Below are 16629 nucleotides of genomic sequence, written 5' to 3'. Positions count from 1 at the left end.
ATTGGGGACTTTTTGGATAGCATTGGAAATGTAATTGAGGAAAATACCTAATTTAAAAAATAAAACAAAAAAGAAATTAGACAGCTGCAAAAAAATATATATATATAAACGTGTTCTAGGAATATATTTTCATGCTTTTTCCAAATGTAGCAGATAGGAGTGAGTTTACTTCGTGTTATTCATTACAACTGACTATTACCTCTATGGAAAGCCACGTGTGGCTGGTCTGCCATGTGCAACTTGCCCTTGTGTTTGTACACTTTACTCATGTGACTCTTCTTAACTCTCAAAGTATAAATTGTCAGATGCTCTGAGTAAGCTGGGCTATTGCAAGAGACTTTAGTCCACCTCAGATTTTGCCTCAGTTCTCCCAGGTTTCACTGTCTTTAGACTGTTAAACACTGTGTTAACATAAAGAACATAAATATCCAAGTAGCTCACTTAAGCACAGAAATAAGCTTCAAAAATACACGGTAGAATGGGTAATTATCATTATTGGTATTACAAAGATACTTTTGTGATACACTATTTCTTGCTTTTGCAGATAATTAAAAATTAACCATTCCTTACAATTCTTCGCTGAAAAAAAATATCAATCCATCATGCTGTCATATACATGTTTGATCATGGAGAATGGATGCATTGCTTATTTTTATTTTCAAGAACATATGGTATTTATTTATGACCTTAACAAATTAAAAACAATCATGGAAAAGTGTTTATAACCAAACCAACATATTTCAAAGGACTTTAATAAAATCAAAGGAAAGGGGGAAAAAGACAGCCCAAACCCTTGTCAGCTACTCGTTTCTTTTCCATCTTTGACAATTTGAGAGCCAGACTTCCTAAGCAGAGAACAGCTCAACTCTCCTGGGGTTGCAGTGCCTCCACCCTCATCATGCTGACTATTAGAGGCTTAGTTCTTCATACAAATTCTAGGAAATTCTCAACAATCAATTATTGTCTTTCAAGTTCTAATGGTGCGTTGAGAAAGGATACATCTCAGAGGACAGCATGGAGAAAGTACGAAACACACAGGACACGGTTGATATTTGGTGCTAAGAAGAGGAAGGATTCTTATTCTAAATAATGAAGACGTACTGAGACATTGCCTCTGGGAAACAAAAAGGAAACTCCTAAACCATAAAATTAAGGTGACTAAATTCAAGGGCGTCCAACTTCATGATCCTTTCTGCTGCTTTTGAGGAGCTTTTGGTGGTTGAGAAATAACCTTTTGGTGTAATGACTCGGTCTGTGTTTAGCAAGGGGGTTGGAAAGCAGCTCATTCTCTTTCTTTCTGCATTGGAGAGTCCAAGAGGGCACAGATCCAAGGTAAAAGACTGGAGGCACAAGGTATGTCAATACCTTATTGAGAACCCAACACTGTCTTAATGATTGCTTCATTCTGCTTTCAGTATAATGTGTGTTCAGATCAACCCTAGGCAATGCCAACATTCTAAGTGTGTGGCAGCCTTTGGCTCAGTATCTCTTCACTTGCCCCTGCTCTTAACTCAATAGGAAAATAGAATTGTAAAACAAAGAAATGTGTAAATAGAGGAAGTTTTAGTCAGTATCTGTAAAATGTAAACAAAACCCTCTTCAAAGTTTGATATGCTCCTGTCCTTGTTCTTGGAACGCTAACCTGTTTCAAGCACACCATCTCACCTGTCGAGAGCACTTTGTTTCACGGAGGGCTTTCAGGCTTCCATTCCAGTGCAGTAGTTGGAAAATGGTCATTAGTTCCTACAAAACCCAAACATCTGTCAGTGATCTTAAAGCAGAATGTCAGTAAGAGCTGAGCAGATGTAACTCTGACCCCCAAAAGCAAAGGAAACAAGATTTATGATATTGTCATATACCTTGGGACTTTCCAAAGAATAGAGCCCCCTAGGCCCCTGAAGTATAATCTTCATTCCCTTGCTGTATCCTATTTTCAATACAAAATTACTAAATGATTGACAAGTATCTTTCAACACTAAAAATATACACATAAAAATAATTGTACACACCAAAAGTTACTTAAGTATGTCAGAACATAGGAAAGCTAACATACAAAGTTATGTATATGTTATAGAATGTTTTAATAGGCAGAGACTGAAAATATTTCAAATGTTCACTTTTAGAGAACAATTAAAGAATAATTTGTCCATATCACTGAACGCTGCATGCATAATGAATATAAATGCTTAAAAGGTTTTAGGTTTTAAATCATGTGACTGATATTAAAGAAAACAACTGAAATTTTAACAATTTAAACTGAAAAATAAATATGCCTATATTACCAAGTAAAATTTATAGGAGTCCATTTGCTTTGAACCATGCTCCTTCCAATATTTGGCCCAAAACGGACCAAACAAAACTTTAGACTCACTCATGCTAAAGTTCCGTGTCAACAAGTTGAAATATATTCTTCACTTGACTTTTTCAAAAAGCAAGAAAGGGATCAGGATATAGTGAGGGAGGTGGGGAGGGTGGGGGGAGAGGAGAGAGAATCTTTGCCAGCATAAAAAGAGAGGTAAACCTCTCTGCTTTAAGAATGCCTTAAAATAGCTGGGCGTGGTGGCGCACGCCTTGAGTCCCAGCACTCGGGAGGCAGAGGCAGGCAGATTTCTGAGTTTGAGGCCAGCCTGGTCTACAAAGTGAGCTCCAGGACAGTCAGGGCTATACAGAGAAACCCTGTCTCAAAAAAAAAAAAAAAGACAAAAAAAAATTATATATATATATATATATGTGTGTGTGTGTCATTAAAATATGAACAGTGTGGTTGTATTCACCTTAAAACAAAGGATTTGGCATTCAGTGTTTTTAGCCTTGAGTGAGCACGACAGGGACCTGTCAGCTCTGTTCTCACTTTCCTGTCTGATGTCAAGGTGAGCAGAAGACCAGCAGGCTGAATTTTTCCATTTTCCTAATGTGGTCACAGCTAGCAGTTTTTCACTGCAATTAGCTGTGTTTTACTTATGTAGGGATTTAGCCTTTGTTCTTTGCTTTGTTTTGTTATTTAGCTAGACATAAATTATGGATCGATACCATAAACCACAACCATGTAAACACTGGAAAACAACATTATCTAATTAAGAAACTTCCTGTTTGTGAAAACAGTTATGAAATCTTAGCATCTAGACAGATGTCCTATTGATGACTCATAACTACAGTCTTTTACTGATTATCTTCACTTCTGTTTGCTCAAGAACATGTTTTTCTTCTGAAAGGTATAGTCTTAGGTTGCAGGCACGTTAAGATTACCTGGTGTATTTTGGAAATGTAGGATTATCGGAAGAATGAACAGCACTAGTCTCAGCTCTACAGTTGCTATTTCTACTTTTCATCCTGAAAAGTTGGACATGTTGTCCTTACTCCACCATACAAATGACACCAAGGGACACTGCACTTGAAGGAAAAGCAAAATCATTTGTTTCGATCCATAAAATATCACACAGAGATAAACTAAGTTGGTCCTTCCACGCCGAACAAAGACCCCAATGTCCAGTGTCCCAAGTCAAATGCCCAGAGACTTTTTTGTCACAGCCCTTTTCTCTGGCCCCACACAGTTTCAGTCCAGCGCATCACTACAGGAATATGAAAAAGCTGGATCACTTCAACAGGCTGCTAAATCTTGCCTAGTAGGGCTCTCATCACCATGGCTGTCAATCCACTCATCAGAGTATTCCCTGTTGCCCAGGAGAGTAAATTTCTGCTGCCTCCCCCAATGCTCTCTTCAAACCCATACTATTACCGTTCATGTCATTGTGGCTTTGTAGCCACCAAATGAATATGAATTCTCTATGCTCTATGTTGTAATAAAAGGCCAATATTTGAAGTTTCTTTAATTTCACATTAAAAATCTACTTGAATTTTGCACCCGTTGTATTTTTATTTGTGTGTCATGTATATACATACATAGACATGTGGGTGGATGTGTACAAGAATGTTAATGAGTGTAGAGTTCAGAAGTCGTGCTCAGTAACTCAGCCACTTTGTTGTTGTTGTTGTTGTTGTTTTGTTTTTTGTTTTTTGTTTTTGAGACAGGGTCTCACCGAACTTGGAGCTCACTGATTTGGCTAGACTGCCCAGCAAGCCCTAAGTATCTTCCTGTCTCCATCTTCCTACTGCTCAGACTACAGGCTTGAGCCACAAGCCTGTGTTCTTATGTTCATGCTAATGGCAGAATTAAAGTCCTCTTGTCTCTGTAATCACTTCAACCTGAGCAATCTCTACATCCCTGTATTTAGTTTTTAATGAACAACAACAACAACAACAACAACAGCAACAACAACAAAATCACTCTGCTTCTTCAGTTGACCCCTTGACCATCCCAAATCTGTGGTTGGTTTAAATTTTTTTTTTCTAGTTCTGGAGATCAAAAGCAGAACCCTGTACATGCTTGGCAAGCCCCCTACCATTGACATATGCTCACAGTCCCTATGTAAATTTGGCAGCCGAAGAAGAGAGGCTGGACTAGTGTTGCAGTTTCTAGTACTCATTGTAGCATTTCCCTGAGATAACTCTGTCTGAGATATAACTTACTGCTGATATGGCTCTTGATTTCCTCTCTGATGGTTTTTGTTGGTGATGTATATTCTTTTTTCTTCAGGGTCTCCTGAGACCACATTCTCATCTCTGCACCAGTGCCTGTCTGCTTCTTGTTGATGGACTGTGGTCCATCCATCTGGAGAACCTCCTAGAACTTTACAACCCATGGATATAACGTGAACAGAACCAGAAAGCTTTCTCATGCCCCGTTGGCAAGCTTCATCTCCCAAAGTCTTCCTAAAAAGGCTGGAACTCTTCTTGCCTCTAGGAGAAAGGTCAGTTGCTCCCTACTGCTCTGATTTATCTAAAAAGTACTTCCTCCTGAGTGTGGATCTGGTTTTTACATTTCTTTATGGAAGGTGACCGCTTTCTCCTCCACATTCTTTCTATCCTGGTCTAGCTTTTGCCCTGCTGTGTACAAACACTTGCCAGCATTGCATAAGGTATACCTAATTACTTACACACACTTCTGTTCCATTTCCTTATTTCCTTTCATGAGACCAAAATCTTTTTTTGTTGTTGGTTTGTTTTATTTGCTGTGTTTGTCTTTTTTTTTTTCCCAAGACTTTGTAGCTCTGGCTGTCCTGAAGCTCAGTTATGTGGACAAGGCTGATATCGAACTTAGAGATCCACCTGCCTCTTCCTCCTGAGTGCTGGGATTACAGGTGTCTTCACAACTTCCTGAGTGAAAATTAGTGCTGAGCCCAGTGCTTCCATGCTCTGTCTGACTTAAAGGGAAAGCCATGCACAATTTCAGAGGACTTCTATAAAGAATCGTTTTCTGGTTTCACTGTGGTTCCTGCTGCCTGGTTTTTTACCCTGGCTTTGAATCTGATCAAGCCCTGACCTGCACAGGAACTTGGAGTCACCTACTCTGTGAGGACTTGTTCTGTTCTTTTGTTGTAGAGTTTGTTAAATAGGCTAATCTAATCATGTAGGGTTGGGAGCCTGGCTGGACTGAAAGGAACTCGAGAAGCTAGCTCATTGGAGTGAGATATGTGAGGCAAGATTTAAACTGGGTGGGGTGATTCATGAATGTTCTCGATCTTTTAAAAATCTGTACTTTGTGCCAGTCATTGTAACACACAGGTTCACCTCCAGTACTGAGGCGGCAGCAGAGGCAGGTCTTGTGGGTTCAAGGCAAGCCTGACTACCTACTGAAACCTTGTTTTTAAAAACAATAAAAATAAAAAAGTTGTGTATTTCTTTGTATTTTGTTTATTAGGATGGTTTTTTGCAATCATTTTGAACTTAAAATACATTGTATAAAACTGTCTATCTTAATCCCTGAGCTTCTTAAAGCATCTTTGGATTTTGTGCCAAGACTGATGTATCACTTGCCCCTCCTGATCTGGGCCTTTTGGGTTTGTCTCAGCAAACTGCCCTCAACTTAATAGTTTTTCAGCACAGGCTCTGGCATTTTTATTTTGCACTGAGCCCCCATGAATTATATAATTGGTCTTGGTCAGCAAAGTGAATTGTAAGCTGAATGGAGAATAAAAGCCTGTATTTTCTTTGCTGGCGGGGAAAATTGCAGTTGCTGCTCTTGTCCACAGTCCACAGTTCCCTGTTTTACTTTGTCATTCATTTCGTGTAATCCTGCAACAACTGGGCTCTATCTTGGAAATGGCCTGCCTGGTTTCACAATGGCTTTTCAGCCACACTGAGCCGCTTTGAGTTGCCTCTTCTGGAAGTTTGGGAGGCTGACTTGGTTCTGTGATTCATCAGAAATAAGAAAAACAAACACTGTAAATGGAGAACTTGGAAAACAGGTGGGCACCATCTCCCCACCCAAGAAAATGAGTTTAAGAGGAAATTTGTTTATGGGATGAGGCTTTAAAAGGCGACCTGGAGAATTTAGCACAGATGTAAATAAACAACTCTTCCTTGGATTGCATTAGTCTTCAGAATAAATATATTAACCAGCTTCAGTCAAATTCTGCCTAGAATCTGACCTTGACAAGACCCAGCGCCCGCTGGTTGCGGCTCCTGTCCCTCCCCCCTAACAGCAGGCAGTTTTCTCTCTGGCAAGCTTACCTCACAATAGGCACTCCTTCCCTCCCAAGGAGTGAAGGTAAGCTGAAGCCTATTGCGATTCCTCAGCGCAGCAGGACTGGCCCACAGAAAATCCAAGGGCTTTCCCAAGACACCAGCCTTGTTTTTCTACGCTATAGTCAACCATTCCTAGAGCCAAAGCTCTTCAGTAACAACCCCAGCTCCGGGAGGGGGCACTGATTTGAGCCTCTGCCGAAATAGCACAAGTCTGTATTCACTTCCCTTTACGCGTAGACACAAGCTGATAACATCTGTCCAGACCCCGCGGTACACGCTAGGTCACAGCAGGCAAGCGGAAGGAGAAGCAGGACTCCCTGGGTCCTCCCTCCTGACCCGAGGACTTGGGTTTTCCTGCCTTCTCTCCTTTTCCTTTGTCCTTATACTGCTCCCAGCCGTCTTTCTGAAGCATTTCTAGAGTGTGATTTATATATCATTTAAATACCTTACTACGGACCACACATAAAGCAGATCAGCAAGGCACGGGTTAAAGTAATATGGATCAGAGATTGAGTAGAGAGTCTTTTATAGTACTTAGAAGGAGTTTTAAGAAAAAAATAATTTAAAAAAAAATTGCCTCGTCAGCTTTGGCAGACTAAGTGACTTTTCCTCTTATAAGAAGACCTATTCTGGATGCTTTATAAATGCCCAGGTCTATAAAGTGACACTATTCTTTATATTTAGTAGACAAGAAAAATGAATTTCAACACGGGCAAGCTCACAGATGTAAAGTGATAGGTACTCACACATAGGTCTATCTGTTTTTAAATGCGTGGATTTTCTCTTCTGCCATTCTTTTTGCCTGTTATTTTCTCCTTTGTTTGAGGTTATTGTAGGCATTATAGACCCTTTATAGCTTTCCCCTTTTTTGTAAGGGAGGGGGCCATAAAACATTTTGGCAGGGAGTTACCTAACCTCTTGTGAAGCTTGTGGTTACATGGTGTGTGTGTGTGTGTGTGTGTGTGTGTGTGTGTGTGTGTGTGTGTTGTGTGGGGTGAGGGGATCCATCCATGAAATAGGCTCTGGTGTTTTAAAGTAATTCAATCCACCAGAGTCATCCTTGACCTTCATAGAGTGTTTACCATATGCCAGGCTGTTCTAGACTCTTCTCATTACATCCGATTTCACCTTCACCCTGGCACTGTGGAGTAATACTGATATTTCCTCAGATTTATACACAAATGAAGAAACAGATCTACACATATGGAACAGAATAAGACTAAAACCATCTAGTCCATTCCACATGTCCTCAACTACTCCAGAGAAAAGTAGGTGGCGTTGGGCCTCAGCTGCAACACAATGATTAAGTTTTACCATGATAAACATTATTTGTCCATAAAATTTTCTAGGTCTGATTATTTCTTGAAATCAAACGTAAGAAAATAGCAGCAGTGTGGGTATGGCAGAACTATTCATTTTAACTGTTGTTCTCTGTAGTAGGATATTTTAGTTCACTCAAGCTTAGCTGTTTAGAGGGGCAAACATTTCCTGCCAAATCACTGATGAATTTTCATCTGCCTAATGCCAGAATTTGAGAATCAGATATGTAAGAAAAAGAGAGATATTGCCTTGCATGGGTCTGAAGCCAGGAGCTCAGCCATCTCTCAAGTAAAGATAATCTCCCTTGGAAAATAACATATGGATAATAACTATTTCATATAGTTATTATAAGGGTTACATTCCAGTAATAATTGTCAACACTCAATATTATGATCCCCAAAACATAAATAAGAATCAGATATTGATACCATTATTAATGTAGTTTTTCATATTACAAATACAGCCAATTGTAATTAAACATCAGTAAGCCCAAAATGTATATGGTACAACTAACCCAGTGAATCTCAGAGCTTTGCATAGAATACCTTCAACATGCTCAAAATATTTGCATTGGCTTGCAGTTAGGCAAAACTTTATAATAAAATATTAAATATCTTCTGTGATTTATTGAGCGATATACTGAAGAGACAAGGAGTGGAATTGTTTTCATGCCATCATAAAAGTGAGAAATCATAAATTGAGGATTGTGTGTGGTAAGTAGCAGAGTTCCTCAGCTGTTACTGCTTGTTAGGTGCGGAGGGAGAGGCACATGGTTTTCAATAGAAATATCACAACTGAAGTAGTACTTTAGAAGGTACCTCCATAGAATTTGTGACTTCTGGAAATTTAGGAAGAAATGGTCATAAGCAGTATTTTTAACTATTTGATTTTGTCTTAGTCCTGAAGATCTGGTGAGCTGCTAATGAGTTGCAAAACAGTCATCACTCACCTGTTTCTAAGAACTAGAAAGTGGCAGGCTCTACATGTAGTTCTGCATGGTTTTAAATGAGTGTGTCTTTTCTCAGGTGCCATTCCCCTTTCTCCTGGTATTCTCTTCCATGTTTTGGGTTTGTTTTGTTTTGAAAAATAATAGACTCTTTATTGCTCTCCCTTTTTGTTTTAAGACAGAGGTCTTGAAGTTTGGGGGCAGGGAGCCTCCCAAGAGCATGTACCATGATTGCTATTTGATTTGGCTTATTGAATGTGGTTAAATAGAAGTTACCATGCTGGATTCTAAAAGAGCGAATTATTTAAAAGCAGACTGTTGGAACAAAAGTGCTAGTGATAAGAGTTGCATGTCTTGGGGCTGGAGAAATGACTCATAGCTAAGTATGTGTCCTTTAACTCCAGCTCCAGAGAGATCTGATGCTCTGCCCTCCACAAGTACCTCAATTTATGTACGCGCGCGCACACACACACACACACACACAGAGACACACTTAGTAAAAGTAAATAAATAAGATGAAAAGAGTTGCACATCTCCCAAGTTTCCAGATTAGAGCATCAAACAAATAAGTGGCAGGGAGTCAGGCACCTGAAACTCCAGCATAGTCTTCCCCATGTTTGACTCCAGCATGTAGTGATAGGCTCCCACACTTGTGCTTGGGTCATCCGCATCATCTAAAGTGCCCTTGGGAAGGAAAGAAAACAAAGAAACTATCACTGATAATTTCTTCCCTTCTTTAAAGGATCAGGACCTAATCCTATTATTGCCCTAAAGAGATAGATTTGCAGTTGCTCTTGGAGTCTCCTGTAAAGAGTGTTTCAGAGTCAGCTTGAATGTGGCTTTTGCTTAAAATGGTAACACTTTGTGTAGCTGCTGATAGGACAATGATTCCAAAGTAGGAATTCCTGTATATTTGCTATATAATTTGATGCTTTTGTGTGTGTCACTGGGAGTTACTGAAACCTTGAAACATTGACCTTACCCTGATTTCAAGGATAATCAGGCAAGACTCTACAATAGAACTTAAGTGCAGTTGTATGGCCCATTCCTTTCTTCCCGCATGTCTCTTAAAGGAAACTTTTCATAATTCGCTACTGTTGGGCGTCTGTTGGTTTATATTTTTTATACTCAGACCACTTAATATTTAAGAATCAAGGTAGGCGACAGGTAGAAATGAAGTTCTTTTTCAGCTTTCTTGTAGGGAACAGCACCAAGCAGCAAGCACAAGCTCTCTGAAATGGCATTCAGACCTCCTTCTGAGGTCTCCTTCTACCCCACGGCCTTGGAGTCCCAGGACGGTGGGCGATAGCAAGGTTCTGAGACTGAACAAACAACTGTCAGCGTCAGACAGCAGCAAATGTATAGCTTTGCATGCAATAACATTAACAGTGCTTCTGAAATATTTATGTTGGCCTTTTAGATATCCTAGGGGAACTCCATCCAGAGGCCTGCAAGCCATATATATTCTTGCTCTTTAGAAATTTCCATGAAAAATGACAAATTACATTTACATTGAGAGCCCTTCCTGTTCCTAAGTAAATTCCACATGTATATAAATCAGGCATCATTTTCCTAACTTCTCTTCCTCAAAGGCACTTGAAATTTACAGGGTCAGAAAATAAAGGCTTCCTTTTCTCTTCAGACCAGATAGAGTACAGAACTCTCCACTTTCTCCCAGCCAGCCTACCAGCCCTACTGCCCTGCAGGCCCATCTCTCCTCTAAGTGATAAGAGTACTTCATAAGAGAAAAGAGTCCCTAACAGTCTGATCATCTCCTTTGGCAGGGCAGCAGCTGCCCTGTAAAGACAGAGTCTGTCAATTCAAGGCAACAAAAGGGAGTGGGGATGTGGTCACACAATGGTCTTTAATTCCAGCCCTCAGGAGGCAGAAGCAGGCGGATTCCTGTGAGGTCCAGGCCAGGCTAGTCTACATAGTGAGTTCCAGGACAGCCAGGACTAAGTTGTAAGACCCTGTCTGAGAGAGGAGGGGTGGAAGGGTGGGGGTTAAGGGTGAGTGGGGAAGAGGAGGTAAAGGGAGAGGGAGAAAAGTGACAAAGTTTGTTCTTCTATAATTCAAGCTCCTGCCCTTGAGCACACACAGAAAAACATCTGCTGTAGGTGGGGCTCAGGTTTCCTCTGTGGCTTACAAGTGGAGATAGTGGGCAGGAACTCTTCACCATTTACTGGACACGTAAATATCCAGCCATAGATGGCTGAGACATTTCCCTATTTAAATTTCTAAGACTCATTTTGTTATGTCATTTTTTTTCTCTCAAAGCATTTAATTGTATCTGTCACAGAAACTTTCAAAGCTTACCGGAGCATGTGAACACCTAGGAACCATGATTATTCTAACACATAGAGCTGTCTAAGCAGCCCACGGTATTTTAATACTATAAATTGCAAACCTGCATACTACCTGGGAAATTAGCATTTACAGTAGGGACTTCACATAATTAGTATGGTTAGTTCAATTTGGGGAAAATTAGAACTGGTTTGTCATTAGATTATAAATCTTTCTTCCATTGCCTACATTCTTGGACCATTGGAATCAGTGTAATCATGTGACATTCCTCACCCCGAATCTTGATCGGTTTTGATCCTGGCTTGTCAAGAGTATTAGCAAAATGCACAATGAGCAGCTAGCTCCACCTTCATAAGTTTCAACCTAAGGTTTATTTTGCTAAATGTTAGTAAGTCACTGGACAAAATCTAACCTCCACATTGTTGAAATGAGAAATTTGCTTACGTTAGTATTTCCCAAGATCCAAATGTCCCCATGTTATCACAGAGGCCACATCTTTCTTGCCCTTCCCCCACCCCCTAGGTACTCACCCTGGTGGAGGCTACTGCTTCCTGAACACTCTCCATGATGAACTCCTTGGTGATCCTTCGGGAGGGCAGCTCATTGAAGAGAGAGTTGATGAGCGCCACTTTAGCAGCATCCCGCCTGGCCTCAGCTCTACTTAAGCAGCACTTGAGAAGGAAGGAGAGGGAGTATTAAAGAAGTCAGCATCTCACAATTCCAACACTGCATTTCCACGTATACATTTATATGGGTTCTGGACTCAGCCTGTTGGTGTTCAGCTCTTAACTGTATAAGCCTTTGAACTAGTTAATTATTCTCTGTGCGTGATGTCCTTCCTAGTAACATAATAGTCGGGTTGACTCTGAAATTGATTAGTTGATATGCAGAAACTCTCACCCAACACAAAAGAGATCTAACACACCCACATACAAGCAAGAAGGCTTTGGGTATAATAGCGTGAGGCAGCAAATCTTTCAAACTTTAGACATCTCCCAAGGGTTAGAATACTTAGAGAGTTTCTGCATATATGGTTTTATTTTGTGCTGTAAACTTCGCCAGAAATATAAAGGACCATAAGATTTGAGTCAGGTCGTCCTTCAGTGATGCTTAAATGCTGCCTCTTTGGGAATTTTTGCCTACCACTTTCAAGCCAGGCTGCAGGCACTGATCATATTTGAGTATAATTGTTTGCTGGTCATTCCCTGCTGTCTCCTACCTTCATGCCTTGATTGTTACACATTTTTCTTTGTGTCTCTCCCCTATTACATAATTGTGATATAATTTCTTTGCATCCCTGCCCTATTATGATATACTGAATGGATAACAGACTGAAGTATAGGCTAGTCAGTAACAAACCAATAAAACACCTAATAAAATGTGTAAGAAGTTCTTTCAAGAATAAATATATATACTTCTTATTCTTAAAAAGTACCATTCCTATACACTTTTATGGTATTGTGAGCCAGCAATATGAAAGTATATTAAGCATGAGCTAAAATTCATAAGGATAATTGGCTATTATGCTCAGACCCTGATATGAGCATTTTTGCCAATGTATAGGCAAAACAATGTTATGTTTATTATTCCTTGAAAAACTAGTTTCCCATTAAAAAAGCAAGGGTTTTGCCAATATTACACAACATTTGTAACAGCAACTCGTTTTAATATAAGTCTGGCTTTACAAAATCTACAACAGACCTTTAGGATTTTAAAATTTAGGAAATGAAAGTCAGATCAGAGCAATCTTAAAAAATACTTTGCGGTCTAAATAATAGCAGTTTAAGCCACTTTGTGAGAGAGAGAGAGAGAGAACACTGCATAGTTAAAAGAAGCTACCTATTTAAGTAGAGCAACTAACTACTAGATCAAAGGAAGCATGTACATTTACAGCAGTGTGGCACTGCTTCACAGATCAAAGTAGAGTCAGGCAGACAGGCCATAGACAGAGCCCTTACCAGGGAAGCATGAAAAAAGAAGGTGGGGGATTCAGCTAATATCAAGATGTGAAATCAGACACCTGCCGTCACTTGTTTTATTATTTCAGTGTACTGTTGGTTTTTTGTTTGTTTGTTTGCTTGCTTACTTTTCCCTCCCAATGGGGAGAAAGTGTGCCTGTTAATAAGCACATAAAACCAGCTCAGAGCCATCCAAGAACTTTTCTCCCTATTGTGCTTTGTATTTCTGAAAGACAAGTTCCTCAGAATGTCTATAATGTTAGCCAGCTGCTTTCTTCTGAAACTACAAATCCAAGCCAGTAACTGCCGCCTGTTTTGGTTTTGAGAGCTTTAAGGAGGACCTTTCCCCCATAAGAACTTGTACTTGGGCAAGCAATTTAGCTCATTTGCAGTCTGTTTGGGGTGTCAAAACCAAAGTCCAGATGCTCCTGTAAGAACAAGCCCTTTCAGAGTCACCACCAAACAGTGGAGACCACTGTAAGAAAATAAAATATGGCAAGTTACAGGGTGTTTTATTGTTTTCCAAACTGGTTATCAGGGCCATCGATAGGGGTAAGTGAAGTATGATGTTATTTCAAAGCAGCTCCCTGCTGGAATTAGACTTCCCCATATGGTTTATTCTCACTGTTTTTCCACCAGACCTCATGATAAATACAGATCTGTAAACTGCTTTATGTGCCCCCCCCCATTCTTATTTGCTAATACACAGAGACAGCTTCCATCCTCTGCACTCTGAAAGTTCTGAGCTTGAATATTCAACAGTCATGATCTTTAGCAAAGTCAGCTGTGGACTCCTTAGACATGTGAAATGAGATGCATTGTGAGTGGCCAGCAGACCCCACTCAGTCGTTTTTTCCTCGCTACTCAGCTGCCTTTTATTTGTGGGTAGATTGCAAACCATTATAATCATTAATGTCTTCTAAAACTAAAGCAAAAAATGAACACAGCCTCTCCTCCCTATTAACCTACAACTACCCCACCACCACCACTACCAAAACCCACAGAGTGTGGTATTGGTTGGGAAAGCCATTTAAGGGCAAGGATGGACCAAAAATACCCTCAATGACCCATCCCTTTTCCCAGCATTCACATTTTCACGCAGTGCTAGTGGAACATGGCAGAAGTGGCAGTATATTTCTCTGATATGGGTTCATAAAAAACCCCGTGGCTTTCAACTTGGCCCTGTTCCCATTTTCTCTGACTACCTGTATGAGGAAAAGTTAGATGCTAACTGAGAGCAGCCCTATGGAAAGGCACACATGGTCATGAAAAAAGTCTTTTGTCAATAACCACCTTGGTGAGTCTGGAAGGAGATCCAATCCAACTTTCAGATAACAGTACCTCATCTGACAGTCTGACTGGCACCTCCAGCAGATGCTGAGCCAGAAATTCCCAGATAAATTGACTTCAGCGTCCTGAACATGTATGTTTTGAGGCAATTTATTATGCAGCAAAGGATAACTATCACAGAGCCTTTGCTTGCTTCAGGTAATTTAGAATTTTCTTAGCACGCTCTTGGGGAGAGCTCAATAGCAGAGACATTGTAGCTGACCCTGAGTATTTGGGCACTGTGCTAAGCACTTTATGGTTAATATTATGCCTAGTTATTACAACAATCCTATGAGGTTGGTTTTATTATTACCCTTATTTTACAAAGATTATACATCCCAAGGCGTTGTTGTCTTTAAAAGCAAACAAAAATTCTCCCTTAAGTATATCTGACCAGTAGGTTATTTTGTACTTCATAAGAAGGCTAACCCAAATTTAGCTAAGATCACATACCATTCCCTAAACCCATATAAGTACTCCAGACATATTTCTCACTTGATATTCTATGGGTAACTTTGATAGAAGATTCCAAACTTGACTTTACTTAAAAGAAAAACGGAAGAAGATGCAGTACATTATAACAAAAACCTAGCTTATTGGGGAGGGCAAGGCACTAATGGTCACCTTAATGACTTCTTTTTTTTTTTATGCCCTGCTTTTCTGGACTGTAGGGCAAGGAAGAGATAGAAGGGTCAGTTATGGCTTGATCAGAGAACACATATAATCTTGTCTCTGCCTGGATGTGCCCTCACAGGTCTCATGGGGGTTAAGTGCTATTGTGTAATGTAAGTATTGACCAACAATGCTAAGAAATGTTTGGTAACTCTTCAAAAGTAAAAGCCATTTCCATTAAACGTTCTAAATTCTACTGGATAAGAAAACTTCCCCAAGCCTAAATCCTTTGGCTTTGTATTTTATTTTTGAGTTTAGGTCATCTGCTGGTCATTAGGAGCCCATAGATGACCCAATGAAGATCTCCACTGAATCTACCCAAAAACTCAAGTCCAGTAGTTCAAGACCCTTGATGCTCATTTTGCTGTAACTTGGTGACTTGTTAAATATGTCTAATTCCAGGCACCAAACTGATTGATAAAAATAAATATAATATAATAAAGTGAATAGTGAATGGTAATGCATGTATGTATCTGGGGGAAGGGGAACTGATTTCAGGCATATGTGCATCATTGAATGTGCCTGGAGGACAGTCTTTAGGGGAATATGTCTAGAGGTAAGCAGAAAATTTTGAGAGTTCATTCCCTCCTTCTACCACAGATCCCAGAGATTCAGCATCAGGCAAATCATTTTACCTGCTGAGTCATCTTGCTGGGCAGCCTTCCACCTTACTTCTTGGGACGGGATCTTTCACTGAACTCAGAGGTGACCAATTAATTAGATTGGCTGGGTAGTAAGCTTGAAGACCCAGGGCTGAGATCTGAGATTGTAGGTACATGTTTTTATGCCTCACTTTTTTTTTAATATGTGGGTACTGGGGGTCAAACTCATAACCTCACACTTGTGTAGCAAACACTTTATCAACTGACCCAACTCCCCAGCTCCCAAATATGCATTTTAATAAGCCTTCCAGGTGATTCTGAAGGCCCTAGACTCATTCTTAGAAAAATGCTTCTTCAGCTGCTTCTGCCTATCCCACTTCTAACTGGCAGTGGCAGAATCCGGTTTTGTAGGTCTTGAGACTTACAATACTTCATGAACCTTATTTAAGAAAGACAATGAAAAATTCCAAGTAAAATATGTTGACATTATGCTTTTAGTCAACCAGCATAGAAGCTTCCTTGTCTTCCTGATAAATCCTCCTTTGTGAATGCAGAACAATGCTAGTTTCTCAGTAGAGAAACTATATAAGTTCTATATATAAGTTCTATATATAAGTTCTATATATAAGTATAGAAACTATATAAGTTCTATATAAGAATCAAGTAAGGCAAAATTCAGGTTAAAAAGTTCTTTGATAGTCCTTCTAAAAGTTTATGGCTTTTCTAAATTACATTAAAGTTCTGCTTTTATTCTCAAAAGGTTTTTATTTCTTCTGTGAACAACACAATGTCAAGATACAATTAAGATTAATCTGTAGGCTGTCCTCAAATCAAATAGTAGCTAATCATGTACCCTTCCTTCCTTCCTTCCTTCCTTCCTTCCTTCCTTCCTTCCTTCCTTCCTTCCTTCCTT

General features: G+C 39.8%; 1 protein-coding gene across 1 annotated transcript in view; it reads right to left on the bottom strand.

Annotated features, from left to right (window-relative positions):
• Lix1 (limb and CNS expressed 1) overlaps positions 1-16629 on the bottom strand; it is a 58002-nt gene that overhangs the window by 3965 nt on the left and 37408 nt on the right. Inside the window, exons 3-5 of the mRNA XM_021149806.1 lie at positions 11686-11826; positions 9440-9535; positions 1666-1743 (exon numbers count right to left, since the gene is read on the bottom strand). Coding sequence (XP_021005465.1) covers positions 1666-1743; positions 9440-9535; positions 11686-11826 — 315 coding nt within the window. The remainder of the gene's footprint in view (positions 1-1665; positions 1744-9439; positions 9536-11685; positions 11827-16629) is intronic.

Source organism: Mus caroli, chromosome 17 (genome assembly GCF_900094665.2).
Source record: "Mus caroli chromosome 17, CAROLI_EIJ_v1.1, whole genome shotgun sequence".
Lineage (NCBI taxonomy): Eukaryota > Metazoa > Chordata > Mammalia > Rodentia > Muridae > Mus > Mus caroli.
This window is presented reverse-complemented; position numbering and strand designations above follow the sequence as displayed.